Source organism: Sminthopsis crassicaudata, chromosome 3 (assembly GCF_048593235.1).
Source record: "Sminthopsis crassicaudata isolate SCR6 chromosome 3, ASM4859323v1, whole genome shotgun sequence".
NCBI lineage: Eukaryota > Metazoa > Chordata > Mammalia > Dasyuromorphia > Dasyuridae > Sminthopsis > Sminthopsis crassicaudata.
Genome location: NC_133619.1, coordinates 317,802,135 through 317,824,675, shown reverse-complemented (window position 1 = coordinate 317,824,675; position 22,541 = coordinate 317,802,135). Strand labels below are relative to the sequence as shown.

The window sequence follows — 22,541 nt, the reverse complement described above, 5'->3', positions numbered from 1 at the left end:
TCAGTTTCCTCATCTGTAAAATGGAGATAATAATAAGCACCTACCTCCCCAGAATGGGATTGATAATTAATAGTACCAACTTAAAGGTTGTTAATGAGGATCAAAAAAAAATAAAATTTGTTAAGTTCTTTGTAAACCTCAAAGCACTTTATACACATCAGCTGCTATTATTATTATTATTATTAAAATTATTGTTTGTTATTGTTAAAAACTATATATCCAAAGAAGCAGCATGGCAGAATAAAAAAATCATTCTACTATTACACTGCTTTCAGACCAGGACAATCAGTGACTGAATCTTACCTCAGACACTTACTAAATGTATAATCCTTAGCAAGTTCACTTAACTACTTTCAGCCTCAGTTTTCTTATCTATAGAATAAACATAATTGCACTTTCCTTACAGAATTGTGAGAAACAAATGAGATACATGTGCATAAGTGCATATAGATATGAAAGCACGTATGTAAACATATTTATAAAATGGATAAAAAAATTAAATACAAGGTGATTAAAGAGTAAGTTAGGAAAGAGACATTTATTAAACACTTATTATGTGCCAGGCACTTTTACAATTATTATATGATTTGATTTTCACAACAACTCTAAGAGATAGGTGCTATTATGACACCCATTTTATAGATTAAGAAACTGAGGCAAGCATAAGTTAAGTGCCGTGCTTAGGGTAACACATTTAGTAAATTACTGAAGTCAAAATTTGAACTCAGTACCAACACTCTATCCACTGTACCACCTAAAAAACCTCTAGGCAAAAGGCACTATTAAGAAAGGTTTTGTGTATAAATGAATGTAATTATGAAGTCAGAAACAACAAATATGCTGTGTTTGTAGGCAGGTATAGTGGAATCTTAAAGTTAGAAGGGGCTTTGGAAATGTTTGGGGAGTGAAAGTTGATAGAATAGAAAGAGGATCAATCTCTAATCTACAACTCTCAATCTAACCTTTTGGTTGTAGCTATTGAGTGGTTTCTTACTGTTGTTCTGAGTAAAAAATAATGATTCATTATCAGTTTATGTAATATTTATTGCCATAGAAATAACAATGTCATTTTCCAAGCAATGCCCCCAAAGAAAAAGTCCATTAATTTATTGACGCCATTATAAACAATTATATTAAAACGGCAATTACCAGGACCCCATAGTTTCACATGCCCATTTAAAAAATGTCTTGTTGCTCTAAAAGAGAGTAGTATAATAAAAAGGAAAACAATATTTGTTTTAGTAACTGTAACCAGCTACATACAAAGCATATCTAAAATATGTCAGATCTGTCCTGTGGCATCGCTTTTATTTCCAAATAGATAATTTTTAATAACTTTGAGGAAACAGTAACACTATCCTAAGGTACCACACAGAACACTCCAAGTCAAATACAACATTGAGGAAGAAAAGGATCCCAAGCCTCAGAGTCCTGGTTCATAAAAACTATTCTCCCACAATCTACTTAGGGAGACCAGGCAAGAAAAGTCACTTCCTAGTCAATTTAACCTATTGACTTTAGGATACGTTAGACACAGTCCCTCACCCAAAGAGCTCAAAATTTCTTCCTTGGGGTTTCTAGTGTTACTATTCGAATTCACAACATACTTTATATCCGTTTGCTTTAGTCAATTTAGGAAGGTTAAACTTATTTTTTTAAGTACTTTAGAGGAGGTCTGTTCCTGAATCTGCTACCTCCACAGTTCATTTAAGCGCTCCTACCTGGTCTGGCTCGAGGTTCTCCACTTGGACGCTGGTCGACTGAGGAACTGGCCGGTTCAGAGGCTCTTCCTCTTCGTGCGGCGGTTGGAGATCTGAGAGCTCAATCATCGTATCAGCCAGGTGCTGGCAGCCTCCTTCCCCTCTTGAGAGAGCTGAGGAAAGCGATGGTCATGAGGCGGGAGGGCGAGACGCCAGGAAAACTGAAGAGTTCGGCCGGCAGTCCGCACTCACCTGCGGAGATTCCGTCCCACTCCGCCCACCGTGGGTGACGTGGCCCGGTCCGGGAGGGGCCAGTCATATATAACTAAAGTCGGGGTCAAAAGGAGATTCGGTCTGTGTCTAGGGAACCTTTGCTGTACCCATCCTAGTGAAGGGCGAGCGTGAAGGTGTCGCCTCCTCCCGCGGGCGGTTTTTCTGGTTTGCTCTACGTGCCTGTGGCTCCAAGCTAACCTTGGATAGTAAAGTTCCCCGCCTGAACAGGCTGAGAGAAAGGCCTGGCAGTGCTGAAAGAACCAGAAAAACTACACTGAGCAGAAAGAATCTGCATGCTTACCTTGCTAAAGTCGGGGCGCAGCCCTAGAAAACTGGACTTAGGGTTTCATTCTGTCCAGTTCACCGCCTTTCAATCAAGCAGATAATCAACAAGCATTTACTAAGCATCTACTATATGCCCAGCACTGGGCTAAGTGTTAGAGACATAAGAAAAAAAAAAAAAAATCTCGATCAGGCTTAATAACATACATAAGCACGAATAACCGTATAAATAATCAAAACTGAATCTGTGGCTTAATTGACACAAGTCACTCCAATTTGAGGAAAACCTTTCAACAAATGCAGATTAGCACTGAACTAGATACAGTTTTATGGGTTGAGACAAAGGGGCTAATATGAGAGTTGTTATTCTGCGTAATAACTTCAATATGCAAGACAAAGGAGATTCCGCAAACAAGTATGACTCCAAGGGGTTCAGCTTACGGACCCTTAACTGCACCGTTGATACATATATATATATAGTCACTGTTCAAGAGAAGTTTGAGTTGAGGGGAGAAGGTAATGAGTTCTGTTTTGAATGTGTTTTGATTGAGATTCTTTAGTTGAACAGAACATCCCGTTACCAGGGATGATACTAAACATTTAAGTGATTTTTAATCACATAACCAATATGTATTATGTGGGACTTGGCCTCAGGTCTTTCTAGGCTGAAGTTTACGCTTTCTGTTTTCTATACCACACTGTCTTTGAGAAGCATGTATGAATTAAAAGTGTAACTGAGATGGTCAGGAAGGGTTTTGTGTAGAAGTTAGCATTTGAATTGGTCTTAAAAGGAAAGGAGGGGATTCCAAAAGGCAGAAATGAGGAGAGAATAATTTCTAAATATGGAGAGGCAGTCTGTGCAGACATGGAAATAACTGCAGTGTATAAGGAACTAGTAAAAGGCCAATTGTAAAGGGGAATACTGTATAACGAAGCTGGAAAGATCTGTTTAGGCAGATTATGGAAGGCTTTAAATGTTCAGAGGAGTAGAGATAGTAGGGATTTACTGGAGTCTGTTAAACAAGAATGATTTAGTGAAACCCATGTTTTAGGAAAATCACTTTGTCAGATGTATAAAGGATAAATTAGAATAGGAAAGGATTTAAGGCAGGGACAACAATTAGGAAACTACTGAAATAGTCTAGGACATCTATTAGAAGGAGTTGAACTAGATACTGTCTTATGGATGGAGAGTAAGGGACTAATATGAGTGTTGTTAGGTAAAAATGACTTGGATATGCAAGGCAAGGGAGATCCAGGAAACAAGTATGAGTCCACAAGGTTCAGTCTGGGTGACCCTTGACTGCATCGTTGATACATACAGTCATGATCAAGAGAAGGTTGAGGGGTTAGGGGAGACGATAAGTTCTGTTTTAAATATGTATTGTTTGAGAATTTTTAGTTGGAACAGGAAATCCAGTTTGAAATATCCAATAAGTTATTTGTGATACAGAACTGGAATCATTTACATAAACATAGTAATTATACCATGGGAGCTGATGAGGTCACTGGGAGAGAATAAGTATAGAGAGAAGAAGGCTCAGGACAAAGTCTTGGGGTACATGCACAACTAGATGATCAGCTCAAATTCTACTTAAGATAGTCTGCATAATAAGTGGTCAGGGCAGCCTGGCACAAATACTGCCCTGCTTTGCTCCCTACTTACTTCTGTTCCAAACAGGAATATTTTTATCTCCTGCTTTGGGTTAAAGTCCACCTGTATTCTGATATCACTTTTTTCCCTGGTCAGGTGGCATAAGAAGCCTGGCTGATAAACTCACATCAATATCAAATTTCAGTTCCCTTGTCAATGCCTTAGACTCTGTTCCCAAATCTTGACTCTTCTTTACCTTGGTTTTAGGTAAAGTCAATGGAATGTTTTTGTTTTGTTTTTTTTCTTTATCCCCAAATTTCCCGAAGTTTCAAATATGAGTAGGTTAAGCAACTCAAGACAAGTGAGTCTGATAATATAAGAGCAGTCCGATCTCTGAAACACTGCTGAACTTCAGTCATATTATCTGTATCCTAGCACTGAGGATGGGAGATTAGTGTCCCATAAAGGAAAAATAAAAAGCTAAAAAAATTGGAAAAGATCAAGTTTCTTCCCGCTATCATCCAAAGGATTTTTTCCTTTTTGAATGTGTGAAGAAGTAAGTTTTTAAGTTGTGGAAAAAGCAAAAGTAAAGTATAAGAAGATTGGAAAGATTTAAAGGGGCCAGGTTATAAAGAGCTTTAAATGACAAGTACAGGGATTTATAGTTGATGCTGAACAGAAAAGAGCCCCTGAAGTTGATTGAGAAGGCAAAATGACATTAATCAGGCCTAAATATGAGAATAATCATATTAGTAGTTGAGTCAAGCAAGGATTGAAGTTTAAAAAGATTTGCAACAAGGGGCAGCAAGGTGGTGCAGTGGGTAGAGCAACAGCCTTGAATTCAGGAGGAGCAGAGTTCAAATCTGGTCTCAGACACTTAACACTTCCTAGCTGTGTGGCCCTGGGTAAGTCACTTAATCCCAGCCTCAGAAAGGGAAAAAAAAAAAAAAAAAAGATTTGAGACAGAGAAATAAATGAAGAGATGGATTAGGATAGTTGTTGTTATTTGTCATTCATTCTCAAAAGAGGACTATGCTATCAGGCAGGTGATAAAATAAGTTAGATTTGAGTGGAGTGTGCAAAGTCACCAGTCTTATTTTCTCCTCCAGAGTCATCTATGTCCAGTGGCAAGATATAGATCAGTATGACTGAAGATGGCCCTAGATGCAATAGGAGGCCTTCACCTTTTTAAGTTAAGATCTTTAACAGATCTCAGGGTGCTAGCTATGGGAAGAAAAAGAAGAGGACATAATGGAGAAATGTTATGAAAAAATGTTATAAAAAAACAAAATTTGGCAACAGTTTTGTTATGTAATGTGAATGATAATAAAGAATTGAGAATGATGCTAAGGTTAAGAAACTGGGAATCTGACAGGATGTTGATGCCTATGGAAGTTCAGAAAAGGGATGGTTTAGGGGAAAATGCAATGATTTCTGCTTTCAATGAATTAAACTTGTGCTATCATTGATATATCAAACCTGCCCGAAGTCTAATTTTCTTTTTTCACTCTTAAGTTTTGATCACTTTGAGTCCTTTCCTTGCCCTGACTCCCTGATAAATACCTTTCTCTATTTGACTTCCATATATTCTTTCCCTGGGGCTTTAGACCAGCTGGCTTGACAGCTTTGAAATCAACACAAATAACTTTGATTGAGTATTGTAAATGCCAACAATAGAAGATTATTTTAATAACATCTTATTTTTTCAAATACATGTAAAGATAGTTTTCAACATTCAACTTTGTAGAACCTTGTGTTCCAATTTTTTTTCTTCTTCTCAAGAGAGCAAGTAATCTGATATAAGTTAAACATACATAATTCTTCTAAACATATTTCCATATTCATCATCCTGTGCAACAACATCCTGTGCAATACATCCACTCAATTTCCAGGAAGATTCTTTTAAAAATAGTATGGTTAGAACCATTTGTCATATGAGAAAGTTCCATGTATTAAAAAAAATAGAGACTGAGAATTTATAATATATAATGCTGGATATCAGGTTTAGAAACAGATTTTTCCATTAACAATAAATGATTCCATAATGTTTTATAATGCTCATATTTATATAATGGATTATGTTGATATTAACAGCACAATTTTAAATAGGCAAGATATAATAGAACAAGATCTGAAGAATTAGGTGATCTGGGTTTTTACTTCCAATTCATAATTGAATTCACATCTTCTTGATTCCAGGGTACTCTATCCAGTGTACCACCTTCCTGTTCCATACTATACATAGTTGGTATTTAATATTTAAATATTAGGTAGGTAGTAATAGATATGAATGCTGAATGAATAATGGAATGAATCTTGTTGCTATTCAAGCCCCCAAACTGACACTATACTGAATCTAAAGCCTAAAGAAAGACAATTAAAAACACCAAAGGCTCCTTCCTTGGGTCTGCTGACCAAGATAGTCATCTTAAGAATTGAGTTACAGACTTGTAATTTAGAGAAAGAAGCCTTGTTCCTGACCTGATTTCATCTATAATAGTTCTTTACTTAAACCTAAAAACCCAGTTCCAGCAATATTTCTTTGGACAATGAGTCGCTCCATTTAGATATCTTTTTCCTTACATGTATGCCAAATCTGTTTCCTCTGAGTCATGAGGACTTTGTGGAAACCCTCCAGAATAAACAAAAGGTAGCCATCCCCAGTGCTTTTCATGCACCCATGCCCTCCATGATACATGAGCTCCATAAATCAGATCCATCAATTCCTCCACAAATAAGGCTCTGAAATGTCCCCGCAAGTCCATAAATACAGTCAAACTAACTGATCCGTACTTCTGGATTGTTAATCACTTTCTTGTTTCTAATCAGTAGTATTTATTTGATTTCCCCAATTTTACTTGCTTGTCAGTAATGAGGGAATTCCTTCCCAGCTGTCATTCACAAACTCAATAAGATGGGTGTGGGAGGGGGAAGAGGAGGAATCTAACGCCAAGAAAAAGATCCAAAGTGAATTAGAAAGAAGCTTTCTATAGTAGCATAGAGAAACATCAATGTTAGAATAGTAGGCAGATTATTTACTGATATCAATGATATTCTAATCTAATCCTGCTTTTTCTCTACATTAGTAAAGGATTATTTGCTAACATCAGTGACTACCTAATCCATCTTCAATTTTTCTCCATGCTAGAATTGAATACTTCTTTTAAAAACTAATATATATGGGGCAGCTAGGTGGCGCAGTGGATAGAGCACCAGCCCTGAAGTCAGGAGGACCTGAGTCCAAATCTGGTCTCAGACACTTAAGGCTTCCTAGCTGTGTGTGACCCTGGGCAAGTCACTTAACCCCCCCAATTGCTTCAGCAAAAATAAATTAACTAATTAATATTATGTATAAAATGCAAATGTATAATTTACATATATGTTTAATTTGTTTATTTTTTAATCTTTGCCAGGCTGGAAATTCAAAGGCTATTCACTGGCTCTATTGCACTCTGGTTAGCATGGAAATATTTACCTCTCCCTTTCCAAAATGGGATCAATCCTCCTTAAATACCATTGTAGGGATCAGTATATTGAGCTCAGAAAACTGATTATCTCAGTCCTCTGCTATTTGAACATTCAACATATCCACACCACCACACCTGGCTAAAAATGTTTACTTAAGTCATAGCTGCATGAGTTTTTCCCTAAAATCTTGAACTAAAGAGAGCCTTTAAAAATCTTGTATGTTGTTATATGTATTTACTCCTCCCCCTCCCCAAAAAATAAAGAGAACACTTTATTGAACAGCCAATAAAATAGATGTACAAGTCAATTGCTTCCAAAGGAGAATCCTGGTGGATTCCTCTGTAATCCAAGGCTGAACCACCCACCTGGTAACAACTTCGTCTAATTCTAAACCAGTTAGTTAGAAACAAGCAATGTTTGCAATGTTGACCTTCCAAATCTTTTTACAAAAAAAAAAAAAACAAAGAAGTAGTGAATGGACTTAGAAACAGCAAAGAATCCTCAGGTCCCTCAACAAATATGTGCTTGGAACAAAAACAATAGTTTGCTCCAATTTAGTCACATATTTCTCAGTAGAAACAGAATCAGAGGGATAAGTTGTCAGATAAGAAGACATTAACTTACCAGTGCAAGTCAGTACAATTATTTCTTTCACACCTTGGGGGTTAGAAGTATGGCACTCACAATCTGGAAAATCTAGGTAATTTTTTTTTTTTATTTCTTCCTTCATGCCAGAGAAGAAATTTGAATTTTTTTCTTTTTCTTTTATGGAGTATCTACAATACATTGTTTTAAAGGACTAAGGATTTGGGTTAAGGATTTGGTCATAGATTATATGTAGGTCAATGTTAAATAAAAATACTATATGAAAACAAAAGTTTTAAAATTCAAAATATGAAAAATTTTTAAATGAAATAATTATTCAAAGAGGACAATATTGAATATATTTATGTATAACAAAAGACATTAAAAAATAACCTTTGAAATTCCCTACTGGTATTCACCATTAGCCTGTGGTTCATCTCTGTGACCTAAAGGCACTTTCCCCAAAATTATAGGGCAGTTTCTTCAGCATTGAATATGTTTTGGTTTGTAACCTTTCTCTTCAAACAATTTGTTCAGGGTTTCAGGAAACTCCCTAGCTGACTCTTGAGAGGCAGGTGTCTCTCCCATTACATTTTTAAACTGTGTAGGCTGAACTTTTTGTGAAAAATTTTCAAGTCAGTTTTTGCTGGCCTGAAAATCTGTAGCAGTAAACCCTTCACCTTCATTTTGCTTTAGGAAATCATGTAAAGATTTAGCCTTTTCTTATATGATGCCAGAATCTACCAGAATGCCTTTTTAATAACAATCCACCCAAAAGAATGTTGCACATTTTACATGAGAAGATCTCATGGTTTATGCAAATGCTTTGCACATGTTGGAATAGCTGGTGCAGTACACATTTTCTTCTCCTTTTTCTTGATATACCTTATGGTTGACTCATTAATACCTTAATGGTGACAACCACAGCAATTGTTTTGCCTGAATGAAGCACATCTAACAACTCTACTTTTTCTTTCAAACTCATTACTTTCTTCTATTTTCTAGGAACACTTTTTGAACCACTAGGATCACTACACTTGAAACCCAAGATTTTAATAGAGTTTATTTCATTTAAACAACAAGAAATTCAAAATGCAACATTCATTGCAAGATCACTGCAAGATGTCATGTGAGAGATTGCCATAAATATTCTTGGTATCCCAAAATTAGTGCATCAAACCACAGTTCTTTTACCACAAATTTAATTTTAAGAAAAAAAAATTGTATAGTTGTTCATTTAAGTTATTAAACAGTAAAATACATGCTATATATACATAACAAGACATAAATTTTATGTATTTGAGTTACTAAACTTTTTCAGATATCTCTACATTTCTAGCCTTGGTATATATTCAACTGATTTCTATATTCTTTTCACAAACTTTTTGTATATTTTCACTTTAAAAAAGAAATTATGTATGTTGTGTGTAAGCCTTCCACCAGAGATGCTAGTTCTCTGTGAATATCCCATACAATCTTATGTATATATATATATATATATATATATATGTATATATATGCATATATATACATATATATGTATATATTTTATAAATAACGCTTTAATAACTTAATAATGTATACGTTATAATAATGTATAATTTTAATAATGTATACAGTCTGCTCCACTTTTGCCTTTGGCTTGGTCCATAAGTTTGTGAGATAGAGTATTTCCAGATAATCCAGATCACATAAAGATTTTCTTTAACTTCTCTAGATAGCCATCCTAACTATCCAATTATTCCACACATATATATGTGTGTGGACAGAAGTCTTTAAAATGGACAAGAAGATAAAATTAAGACTCCTGTGTTTGATGAATGAGCCTTGGGCTATATTTATACATTATAGGCAGAAATGAACCAGGGTTATTGATTTGTGTCAGTCCAATTTGTCAAGATTTTTCTACATAGTGAAGTTTTATATCTACAAGCTGGAAATGTTGGTTTTCCCATTTGTGGAGAAAATAGCTGATTTGCCCAACTGATTTTCATGCTGTAGTGCAGTCACTTTCATAGATATAAGGAATTTATCATTAAGATGTATTGCTTTTCAAACATATAATATAGTAAACTAGGAAATGCCCCATGAACATAGTAGGTATTTAATAACTGTTTTTTGAATGATGAGGAAATCGAACCCCAAAGATTTCAACTGACTTCTCTACTGTTGTAAAATGAATGTACCAGCAGAGCAAAGACTAGAATCCAGCTTTCTTGAGTCAGTTTAATGGTATTTCATCTCTCTATCCATGCCAGAGAACATGCACCAGACCATTTTTGTCCTCGGGCCCCAACACACCTCTTTGATTGTCTCTCACAAAACTTTATTTTAGAATAACCCCAACAAAAATTCATTTTCTCCCCTCTAACCACCAAGAACAGAAGCCTCACTCTAACCTTACAAGACAAGTCATACATTGAAAGTATCCTTCATTCCTCTGGCCTTAACTCTCTTATTGGATTGCTTCACCCAGAATCTTTATTTAAAGAGGACTGCCAGAACACATCTTTTCATTCCTCACCACGCTACACTCTAGATGTTCTTTATCCCACTTCCTTTACTTGGTAATAATAGGTGCCTTTACTTGATCTCCTCTCATTTTTTTAACTCTATGCAATTTAACTTCTGACCTCATCATTCAATTAAAATCAAATTCTCCAAAATTATTAATGATCTCTTAATTGCTGACTCCAATGGCCTTTCTTCAATCATTATCTTTATTGACTTTTCTTCAGTCTTTAATATTGTCAATTACTGTCTTCTCTTTGATACTCTTTTCTTTATAGGTTTTTCAAGAAACTATCTCCTGACTCTTCTCCTACTTATCTAACATTTTTTAAAAAATCCTCTTTGCTGGATTTTCATCCAGGTCATTCAAGGTAATTATGGATGTTTCATAGGACTCCATCCTAGCCTCTTTTCTAGTCTCCCTCTATAGTTATTTCAGTTGGTGATTTCATCAGCTCCCAAGGATTTATTGATTATCTCTATGCTGATGATTCTCAGATATATTTATCTAACATTTACCTCTCTATTGATGTAAAACATTTCCAAATGCTTATCATACATCTTAAATTAACTATTTTGTAGACATTTAAAACTCAATATGTTCAAAAATGAACTCATCTTTTCCTCCAAAAATTTCCTCTCTTCACAAATATCCATTTCTAACAAGTGTAAAACTACCCTCACAGTCCTTCAGCCTCACAATCTTAGACATTACCCTTGATTTCTCACTATCTTTTACCACCCATATTCAGTCTGTTGCCAAGACCTATCGATTTCATCCTTGCAATATCTTTCAAATATGTCCCCTTCTCTCTTCTGACACTGACACCACCCTAGAATATCATTTCATATCTAGACTATAATAATTTTCCACTGGTTGGTAGGCCTATCACAAATCTCTTGCCATTCTACGCTAAACCCCTTTTTGCCACCAAAATGATTTTCTTGAATATCAGGTCTGCCCACATATCCCCTTATTCAATAAATCCAGTGATCCTCATTACTTCCATGATAAAATATAAAATAATGGCTTTGAAGCCCTACATCCCTCTTCATCCTTCTAAATTCAGTTCAGTTAGCACTTTTTCCATGAAGGCTTTAATGGTCCTTCCAGATGAAAGTGAAAAGTGACCTCGTTTTTCTCAATTTTCTCAAAAATTTTATAGCACTTTGCCTAAACTGCTCCTTGGCACTTATCTTAATCTCTCATTTTTATGTCATAATTACTTGTATATATATATATATATATATATATATATATATATGTATATACATACATATATATATATAACTCAGATATATATACATGTATACATATATCTGTATATATTCAGAAAGAGGTGATAGGTTCTTTGACAATAGGATCTGTGTCCTATTTCTCATTTTAACCCTAATGACTACCATAGTGTCTCCTACACAATAAGTATCAAATAAATGTTTATTAAATGAATATGTAAATAAATGAATTATGACAGGAAAATCCTATCTGAATAAAGCCACATATAAGCCTGCTTTCCATCTGCAACCCAGTAATAGACATGTGATTTATGACATTTCAATAAAAATGGACATGTGATGTAAATAATTACTAAATCATTTTAATGGCATTCTCACATAGTACATATTCAAAATTCCAGGGCAATCATATCTGTAGTTATAAAAGAGAAGGTACATATCTATGAATCCAGGGAACAAAATTTGACACCCTTGTGTAAACACCAGGAAAGTCTGCTCTTCCACATCCACGTCCCCAACTAACAATGCCAGTCAAAATCCATTTTCCGTCACTTTTCCTTTGACATGATAAAGGTCCACCCGAATCTCCCTACAACGAGATCATGACTGTGTCAGTCACATTTGTCCCACAAGCAATTGTTAATTGTTTTATTAATATCTTAAAAACATTCATTTTAAAAGTAATCTAGTTAAGGCATTATTCTGACTACATTCTTCTTGACTAATACAGTTTTTTAATGTGCAACTGAAATATTGAGAAGGAAAATGAATGTTTAACAGATCACCTTTGTGACATTGATGTAAGGCTTCATTCACCTGAAGATGCTTGATGTTTAGGATATTTTAGTTTCCATCTCCTCAGTAATAAGAGTCAAATGGTTATGAATCTTTGAATTGCTTGCTCTGAGAGGAATCATCAAATAATGGATAAAGAACTGACCTCCAAACCAGAATAGCCCAGGGGCAACTCACCTAACATTTTAGTAGTATGGACAGCTCCTTAAGATTAGAAACTAGAGAAAATGCTGACCTGCTAATAAAAATATTCCCTATATCAATGAAATCACAAGTTCTATCCTTATTCTGGATTAATTGTTCTAGTATTGTTTCTTTGAATCATAATGGCATTTGATTATTTTTTATGACAATTGTGTTACTGTTACTCTGTGGGATCTCAAGATTGTGAAAAATCAGAAATCAAACCTGTCTTGATAGGATAAGGCAATTAATCTATTAGATAACAGCTATAAAGGAAAATTCATTGGACTAGAAGAAGGAAGTTCAATTTCCATTCCCTAGTAACAATGGTTTCTCTTGCCCAAGTCATTTCACAGACTTCTGCAAGAACTTAGAATATACTACTATGTCTCAGAAAATAGAGTATACATGTGCAAAAAAATTTTTTTGAAGTGGGAAGGAACTGGAAATTGTGTGGAGGCCCATCGTTTGGAGAATGGCTGAATAAGTTATGATATATGAATGTCATGGAATGTGATTGTTTTACAAAAAATGATCAGCAGAATGATTTCAGAAAGGCCTGGAGAAACTTACATGAACTAATGCAAAGTGAAGTGAGTAGAACCAAGACAACACTGTACATAGCAACAGCAAGATTATGTGACACTTTGAGACAAAGGTAATTTGATTACTTACTTTGCAAGCATCTTTCTTCCCAGACATTACACCTGCACAAAGCATCCGGGCAGTAACAATTCCATATGTAGAAACACATACAGTTTGATCTATGAGCTCAACTTCAGCTTGTTGAAGAATTGTGGAACCTTTGCTATCTAAGAAAAAAAAGAAGATGAAAAGTGGAAGACAGGAATAAAATAAGCATGCACACACACACACACACACACACACACACACACACACACACATCCCTCTTTCTTTCACCTCACTGAACTGAAAGTTAAGATGGCATCTAAATGGTTCATGGGGTAGTAGGCTAAAGTTAGAGTCAGGAAGCCTTGAGTCTAAGATACTTATTAGTCTCTTAACTTGGGCAAGTCCTTTAACCCTGTTTGTCTCAATCCACTGGAGAAGAAAATGACAAATCACTCCAGTATGGCATAGATCGCACAGTGAATAGAGTTCTGGCTCTGGATTCAGGAGGACCTAAATTCAAAGGCACTTAATACTTCTTAGCTATGTGACCCTGGCAAGTCACTTAAACTCAACTGCCTCTCAAAAACAATTTTTTAAAAAAGAAGTTTACATTCTTTTGTGGGAAATAAGAACGTATCTGCCTAAAAGGGTTTTTGTCCCATGGTGCTGAAATTGTGTGTTTGGGAAGACAGAATGTGGATGGTTTTGGGGGAAAGGACACTACATATTCTTGGCAGATACATCCCCAAATAAGGAGCAGGCTTGGACAAGAATTATTGGAGAGGCTCTGTTCCTCTGTTCCAGGTGGGGCAACTTTGTTTAGCCCAGGATTGAGTGTTACCGGTTTGATTTGATTTTTCTTGTGTGGCATGTTAATTGTATAAATAAGTATGCATATATTGGATTTAACATATATTTCTACCATGTTTAACATATATTGGACCACTTGTCATCTGGGGGGGGGGGGAAATTGGAACACAAGATTTTCCTGGGGCTAATGTTGAAGAATTGTCCACACTTATGTTTTGAAAAATAAAAAGCTTTAATAAAGGGGAGAAAACTATATGTGGAAGGAATCCTCACTATAACATACTTGAGAAATAGTTAGAAGGTTTGTAGTGAAAGGGTATATTGGAAGAATAAAAAGTTTGCTATGCAGTTAGCAGTGAAGTAGAGATCAGATACACAAAATTGGAGGGGATCAAGATGGCATTTTTCATATGAATTTAGAATAAAGATTTAGAACTTAGGAGTCCAAACCTTATCTTACAAATGAAAGATTGAGGCCAAAAGAGGCATAACTTGCCCAAAGTAATACAGCCAGTTTCTAACATGAAATTTGAATTTGAATCTTCTTAACTCCAAGTCTAGCACTCCCTTCAATACACTACACTTTTCCCAGCAATATCATACAACATGTAATAACAGAAAAGGTATATAGTTATCACTTAAGAAATATTCTATCTATCCATCTTTCAATCTGTCTATGTATCTGTCTGTGTGTCTGTCTGTCCATCTGTCTGTCTATCTACCTATGTCTGTCTGTCTATTTGCCTATATATCTAATCTCTGTTTGTCTGTGTACCTATCTTTCATCTATCTATCTGTTTATGTCTGTCTGTCTATCTGCTTATGTATCTATCAGTCTACCTGTCCATATATCTGTCTGCTACCTATCTATCTATCTCTCTGATCTACTAGAGGCAACCCAGAATTGAGGTCTGAGAGAACAGAAGAAGTGATAGAACAAATGGGGCAAAGATTCAAGGATAAAAGATAATGTTTAACTACTAATCAGAATTGTAAAGAAAAGATTTCATGGGTGTGAAAATTTAGGAAGAGAGAGATAAGTAAAAGGAATTAAGGTTGTGGTAATGAAGGAGAATAAGTTTAGGAGGAGTGAATTGATAATTAAATTATGAAATTGGGGCAGGCACACCCAGTTTGTTAGATACTCACCAGGAAAGACTACAATTGACAGCAGGAAACAGGCAACAATTATATTTAATAAGACTAAGTCAAGTAGAAGAAATGATATGGAGGCAGGAAGGCAAGTTGGGAACAAAGGAATGGGATAGTGAAAGAATGCAGAGTGGGGAAGAGGATAAGGATAGGGAGAGGCAAAGAGTATCAACCACATAACCATAGATTAGAATTGGGGGGGCAGGAGTTTGAGGTTTCATTTTTACAGGTTTTAGGGGAGAACCGACCAACTCCTATCTGTGCTGTGTTAGGGTAAGCTCATTAACATATCTAAATCTTCTCAAAGTTATTGGTAAAACTTCAAAGTCATCTTGGCTCTTCTCAACAATGCCGTGATTCAAGATAATTCCAATAGATTTGGGGTAGAAAGTGCCATCCAGAGAAAGAACTATGGAAACTGAATATAGATCGATGCATAGTGTTTTCACCTTTTGTGTCTTTGTTTATTTTCTTTCTCATTTTTTTTCCCCTTTTGGTCTGATTTTTCTTACACAACAAGACAAATATGAAAATATATTTAAAAGAATTGCATGTATTTAATCTATATTAGATTACTTGTGATCTTGGGGAGTGGGGAGGTAAAAGAAGGAGGTAGAAAAATTTGGAATACAAAATCCAAAAATGAAAGTTGAAAATTATCTTTATATGTGTTTGAAAAAGTAAAATATTATTGAAACTTAAAAAAAAAAAAAGAATCCTTCTAATTTTTAAAAATAAAACCCCAAAACCTTAAAAGTCATTCTGCTGGTCTGGAGATGGAGTTTACATATCATATGACCAGAAGCTTTAACAAGGAGCATCTAGATGACTTGCCCTGAGACACCACATATTATTAGGATATGAATTTTAGTTGATTTATGATTCAATTTTTAAATTATGCTCTTTTGATCTTTCAGATGATTTGCACATGACTGCCAGATTCCGCTTTGCGAATCTTATTTTTTGCTAAAACTTTCTGACTAGAAGAAGAGGGAATGGTCAGGGAAACCAGAACAAGAAGCAATTTTAGCATAATGAATAAAGGAGAGGAAGAGAGGAGAGATAAGTTATAATGAGAGAAAGAATTTCAGAGTTGATCAGGAGGTGGGAGTTATGCAAGATGACAATACTATATAATCATCATTGTGGGAGGCAGAAACAGAATAGAGATGTAGGTCATGGGATTTGAGTAGGCTGATGAACCAAGAGACTAAAGTATTTGAAGGACTATCAGTGTGCATATTAGATCATCCTGCTCAGGGTCCAGAAGGAGATCATCTACTGGAAGTTAATGAATGAATGTTTCCTCACCTGCTTCGTTCCTTCGTCCCCATCCTGTTATCCAGCACTTCTGTCCACTGTGTACTTTCTGTCCAATGGGAGGAATACATATTGGCTGAATTAACTGCTTCATGGTTTCAGGCCAAGCAGTACTCAGCTGCAGCAGGGCAATATCATAGTCAAAGGTTTGGCTATTGTAGTACTCGTGAATCACAATTCTTCTCACTGGAGAGACAAACTTGGCATTACCTTGTATGTACATCCCTAAGTGAGCAGTCCATGGTCTGGGGTCAGATAACCTGGTGGAAAAGGAGCAGCGTGTAAGGGCATTAATTTCTAGAAGCATAAACAAATACCATGTGGAGTATTGAGGACAATGTAAAAATGAAGTCCAAAGTATGGTACCTAGAAATTGTTATATCTATAGATGTTGGATGAGGAATAAGATATCTTAGTGTCTCACTGTCCCTGTTCATAAAATGGTGGCAAACATAACTGTGCTGTATCCTTACTTTCTTGACAAAAGGGGAAAAAAATGAGACATTTAACATCAATACTTTAATAAGTCAATGATCTAATCCATGTGATGACTCTTTTCCATGCTGCAGATCTCATCCTAACGTAGTTGAATAAGACTAAATCCCTTCCCCCAGAAAGAAGTTGAGAGAAACAGTTAGAATAACTGAACAACATAATAAATGAACCAAAGCAATTTTACCATCTCCTGTAGATACTTTTTAACTAGTTTATACATGCTTGGTACATTAAAAGTCTACTAAAATCTACTAAACATAGATGGATACAACTATAACGGCTTCCAATTTCTCTTTTCTCCTACTTTCATTACATAAAACATCACAGGCACCAATATTAAGAATATTCTCAGATAAGTCTGTAAATCATTACTCTTTGCTCCTTGATAAGTATCTCTTTGTTCCCCATTGACCTTCCTATTTTTCAGATACTATGGTATTTTATAATTCATTGCCATATAATATTACTTTAAAAGTTGGGAAAACAGCTTAAAATTCTAAAGGTTATATAATTTCACAAAATCCAATCCATTCCATATTTTCTCCTCTTTAATGTTAGTTCTGGCTAATTATCGGTCTGTAATGTCTCTCAAAGACACTTGTGAAAATAATTTCAATACTCCTCTTACATTAATCAGTATTTACTTAATTCATTATGATTTATTGGTACCAGTAATTGTCTTTAAGTAAGATAAATGGGATAGAATTCCATAGGTCAGAATTAATTAATTCTCTATGTACTGATGATAATATCTGTGTATTAATGATTATATTACTTTTAATTGATAGATTTATATTATATAGATTTATAGGTTGATATTTTGGCCTGTACGAAACTGTGTTAGGGAGAAAGATAAAAATTTGCTGTCCTCTTCTGACTCCTATGAATGTGCTAGGAGAGCTGCTGTGTTCTATAAAACTAGTTTCCACTTTTACTTTATTCTTTTGTACTTAATACAAAATACTGGTGAAAAGTCTTAGAATCTTGTTGCCTACTCACTGACTAAACACTCATAATTGATATATATGGAAAACCTGATGACTCAGCTTTATGATTGAGGAACATTTCCCTTTGACTAATCATGTGGATTTTCCCTTTAGGAAATGACCAAAGAATTATAATACCTCAATCCATTTTTGGCACCCCTTCAGTTGCTGTAATAGAATAGGATCTTCTATTACTAGGATAAGGGATCCTTGATTTTAGGGGACAGTTTTGGATACAATTTATTTCTCCCCCTCTTCTTTGAAATACTCCCCATTTAACGGTATATATTTTTCCAATTACATGTAAAGATAGTTTTCAACATTTACTTTTATAAGATTTTGAGTTCAAAAGTTTTCTCTTTCCCCTCTGCAGGATAGCAAGCAATCTGATATTGGTTACATATGTACAACTATGTTAAATGTTTTTTTTTTTTTTCTTTTTAATAGTTTTTATTTACCAGATATATGCATGGGTAATTTTACAACATTGACAACTGCCAAATCCTTTGTTCCAATTTTTCCCCTCGTCCCCCCCCCCCCCCAGATGGCAGGTCGACCAATACATGTTAAATATATTAGAGTGTAAATTGTTAAATGTTTTCACATTAGTCGTGTTGTAAAAGAAGAATTAGAAGGAAAACAAGAAAAAAGAAACTGCCAGAAGGAAAAAAAAAGTGAAAATAGTATGATTTGATCTGCATTCAGACCCCATAGTTCTTTCTCTGAATGTGGATAGCATTTTCCATCATGAGCCTTTTGGAACTATCTCGGATCATTGTATTGCTGAGAAGAGTCAAATCTATCATAGTTGATGATCACACAATGTTGTTGTTACTGTGCACAATGTTCTCCTGGTTGTACTCACTTCACTCAGCATCAGTTCATACAGGTCTTTCCAAATTTTTTCAGCTTCTGTCTGCAAACCATTTTTTCTACACAATAGTATTCCATTACATTCATATGCCTCAACTTATTCAGCCAATTCCCAGTTGTTGAATTTTCAATTCTTTGCCACTATAAAAAGAGCTACCAAAATTACATCAAATTTCTTAGACATTACCGATTTCACTAATAAGCTGAAATTTCTTCAAGTCCTGCTTAAGTTTCTCTTAATTATGGATTGTAATTTTGGGTCCACAATGTACTGATGGACTAAATTAGTAGACTGCCTATCCAACCCCATGTCACAATCTGGACAAAAGGCATTTTTTCATCCATTTAATTTTTTGATGTAGATTGTTATGCTAAATTATTTTGCATAGTCAGGGATCTTACTGAAGAGGTTCTATAACATTCTAAGGTGTTAAATAGCTGGCACAATATAATTTGTAATTAGAAGCAGCAGAACTCCATTTCAGCTTAGCCTCTCTGTATAAGATATCCTTCCTGACAATGGCAAACACCTTTGGTAAACTTTCATGTTCCTATGTGAATTGTGAGACTGATCATTGAACAAAGATACCTTTGTAGCTAGATCTATCAAGGAATATGGTATGATTTTAATGTGTATGAAGACATTTTGTTGGAAAAACCCTAATGGGTGTGTTTTATTTTATCACATGTAGATGTGTATACATGTATATATATGAATCATATTTTGGAAGATTAGTACCTCCAGCGTGAGGAATTTTTGAGCCTTTTTCATGGTTGCTCATCTACTTTTGGTATGCACCTGATTCACTATAGCTTGTAAAAGGCTATAGTAAGTGCAGTAGTCACACTCTGATAAATTGTCCTGGCAGATGGTCTAAACCAAGCTCATTGGTGAGTTAAGAGGATGTCTTATCCCCAGGACATGAAGGCTTTCTCTGGTAGAATGGGTGGATGAGAATCATTTGTTCCAATGGCCATGAAAGCTGCTGAAGCAGACTCTATGGAAAGCTTAGAGCTTAGTTCAGGTGTCAAAGATGTCAAAGTCAGCTACTGCATTCCACACCATTGTCAGTCATCCTAATATTTATCTTGCCACTGGATTCAGAAAGAGAAAGTAAGACTGATGTCTCTGTGCTACTCTGCCTCACTTTAAATCCATTTCATACATAAGACATCATCTGTGAAATCATTGGTCTAAAATTAAAGACAAACAATATACATACTTATATGTATATATGTATGCAAGCATGTATACCCAACACTCAAATTCATCAGGATTTGTATTCTTTCTACAATCAACTGTGAAGATGAGACAACATGCTAGGAAAATCAAAGAATCACAGAATCTCAGAGTTGGGCAGGATGTTAAAAGTCACCTCCATTTCATACCTGAGAAGGAAATTCCCATGACTACTTAATATTAATTATTATTCAATATCTCCTGAACTAGTCCATCCCAATCTGGACAGCTTTTTTTTTTTTTTTTTTTTTTTTAGTACTCTTTTTATTTATTTATTTTTATTTTATTTTCAATAGTATTTTATTTTTCCATATACATGTAAAGATAGTTTTCAACATTCATTTTTGTAAGACTTTGTGGTACAAATTTTTCTCCTTTCCTCTCTTACCTCCCCTCCCCAATACAGCAAGCAATCTGAAATAAGTTACAATATGGACAGTTATTGTTAGAAAATTTGTCTTTAAGTTGAATTAAAAAAAATCTATCTCCCCCTTGGTGTCCAAATAAAAAAATCTTATCCTTTTACCTAGTAGTACTTCAAATACTTGAAACCAGCTATATCTCTGTATAACTTGTTTCTCTGGATTTAATATGCTCATTTCCTTTAACTGATCATTTTATGGCAGGGCTCTAAGTGTTCTCATAAAGCCAGATGACTCCCTCTATACACACTGCAGCGTGTAATGAAAATTTCCAGTAAGTATCCTCAAAAAAATATGTCCTATGACAGAAGAGATACAGTTTAGACTGTTGGTTTCTATTATCCTAACTTCCTTATGATATTTAACCCCCAAAAATGACATCATCCCATTGGTCATTCACATAAAATGCTATCATTCTTCCCATTCATTATGCCAAGTTGTTTTGTGGTGATAAATAGAAATAAGTGGAGTAGATGGTTTTCAGGGGTTTTGGCCCTGCTTGTAATCAAAGAATATTGAGAGTTAAAGTACCGGCATTATTATATTTAAGCATTATTTATTTATTTATTATTTTTATTATTATAATTTATTATTTTATAAGTGTGGGGAACTCCTGATATAAAACTTCTCTCCAATACTACAGATCAAAAATTTGAACATAACCAATAGTCCTAAAGAGTCATCTGGAGCCTAAGAAGCTAACAGTCTTGCTGATGATACCTGAAAAAAAACTACTAGTGTCTTTCATGCCTTGCCCTATTAATACATATTTGCTAAATTAAGTCAAATGCCTAACAAACCAAAAATATATGATTAATCATTTACTTAACAAACTGGCAGGCATCTGGTTAAAAAATATAACAGTAAGAATTTATTTGAGGGAAATTTGAAGTTTAAAAAAATGAACTATTACCTAGAAAGTGACTTCTTTCAAAATAAATAAAGATTATAATGACTCCCGATATTATTTTACCAGGGCTTAAGCCTTAAGGTATATGTCAAAGACTCCTTTGGAAATCTGTAGACCTCTATTCAGAATGTTTTCCAATGAATGTATTTAAATACATAGGAGTAAAAAAAAGTTAATAAAAAAGATGTAATTTTTCCCTCATCCAAATTCATGGACCACTTAAAAATCTTTCCAGTAACCAATTGGGTATCTGAACCCAGCTAAAAGCTCCTATACTGAGACAATAAATATTTAGGGGTTGTTTGTTGTTTGTTTTGAGACTGAGCTTCCTATCTTTTCCAGGCTGAAAATGTAGTAGCCTCAGTCCCACTACTAATTGGCATGGCAACTTTTGACCTGCTCTTTGTTAAACCTTTCTCAAGTAGTCTGATGGCCCTCCACTCCCAGGGGGTCAATGATGACAGACTTAACACCCAATCATATTTAATCCTACTACAGTAATAGAGTTCCTGCCCTCAAGTGATCTTCCAGCCCCTACTTCTCTCACCATCATACCCTGAGCATTAACATATTATTAATTTTGGTTAGAAATCCTCTTCCTGAGAAACCTATTCCTATTTGTTAAGGATATTGATTGATAAGGTATTGAGTAGCTGAGTGCAGTTGGCAGAGAAAGATTGAAATATAGATGGAAGTGCTCTGAAATCTCCTAGTTCCACCCTCTATGGAAGTAGGAATAATATCATCTTGCTGTGTCTGGTCAGAAATCCTAGTTATGTCAAACCCCTGAGGTTAAATTTCCCCTATAAATTTGTTCATGGCTCACTCCATCTTTGCTGAACCTCTTTGGGTCAGTGTGATGGGGGTTGAGGCCCCTTTAAGATTCCTTTCTAAATTGGCCAACCCATGGCTGACCGTGATTCACAAATTCTGATCAAAGGCACCCTTTGAATATCCGGGCCCAGCCCTCACTATCAGCTCAGCTTCCCCCAGCCCTCACCTGATCTGAGCTAACTGAAAAGCCCGCCAGAACTTAGAACTGCCCACAATCTTTTGGGTATAAAAGAGGTGAG

At 35.1% G+C, this 22,541-nt stretch overlaps 2 protein-coding genes across 2 annotated transcripts in view; both read right to left on the bottom strand.

Annotated features, from left to right (window-relative positions):
• Nucleotides 1–1,957, bottom strand: part of C3H3orf52 (chromosome 3 C3orf52 homolog) — a 43,606-nt gene extending 41,649 nt beyond the window's left edge. The window contains exon 1 of the mRNA XM_074301168.1: nt 1,722–1,957. Within this exon, the coding sequence (XP_074157269.1) occupies nt 1,722–1,829 (108 nt within the window). The 5' untranslated portion in view covers nt 1,830–1,957. The remainder of the gene's footprint in view (nt 1–1,721) is intronic.
• A 9,968-nt stretch (nt 1,958–11,925) lies between these two features.
• Nucleotides 11,926–22,541, bottom strand: part of TMPRSS7 (transmembrane serine protease 7) — an 88,642-nt gene continuing 78,026 nt past the window's right edge. Inside the window, exons 16-18 of the mRNA XM_074301167.1 lie at nt 16,534–16,802; nt 13,303–13,439; nt 11,926–12,238 (exon numbers count right to left, since the gene is read on the bottom strand). Coding sequence (XP_074157268.1) covers nt 12,068–12,238; nt 13,303–13,439; nt 16,534–16,802 — 577 coding nt within the window. The 3' untranslated portion in view covers nt 11,926–12,067. The remainder of the gene's footprint in view (nt 12,239–13,302; nt 13,440–16,533; nt 16,803–22,541) is intronic.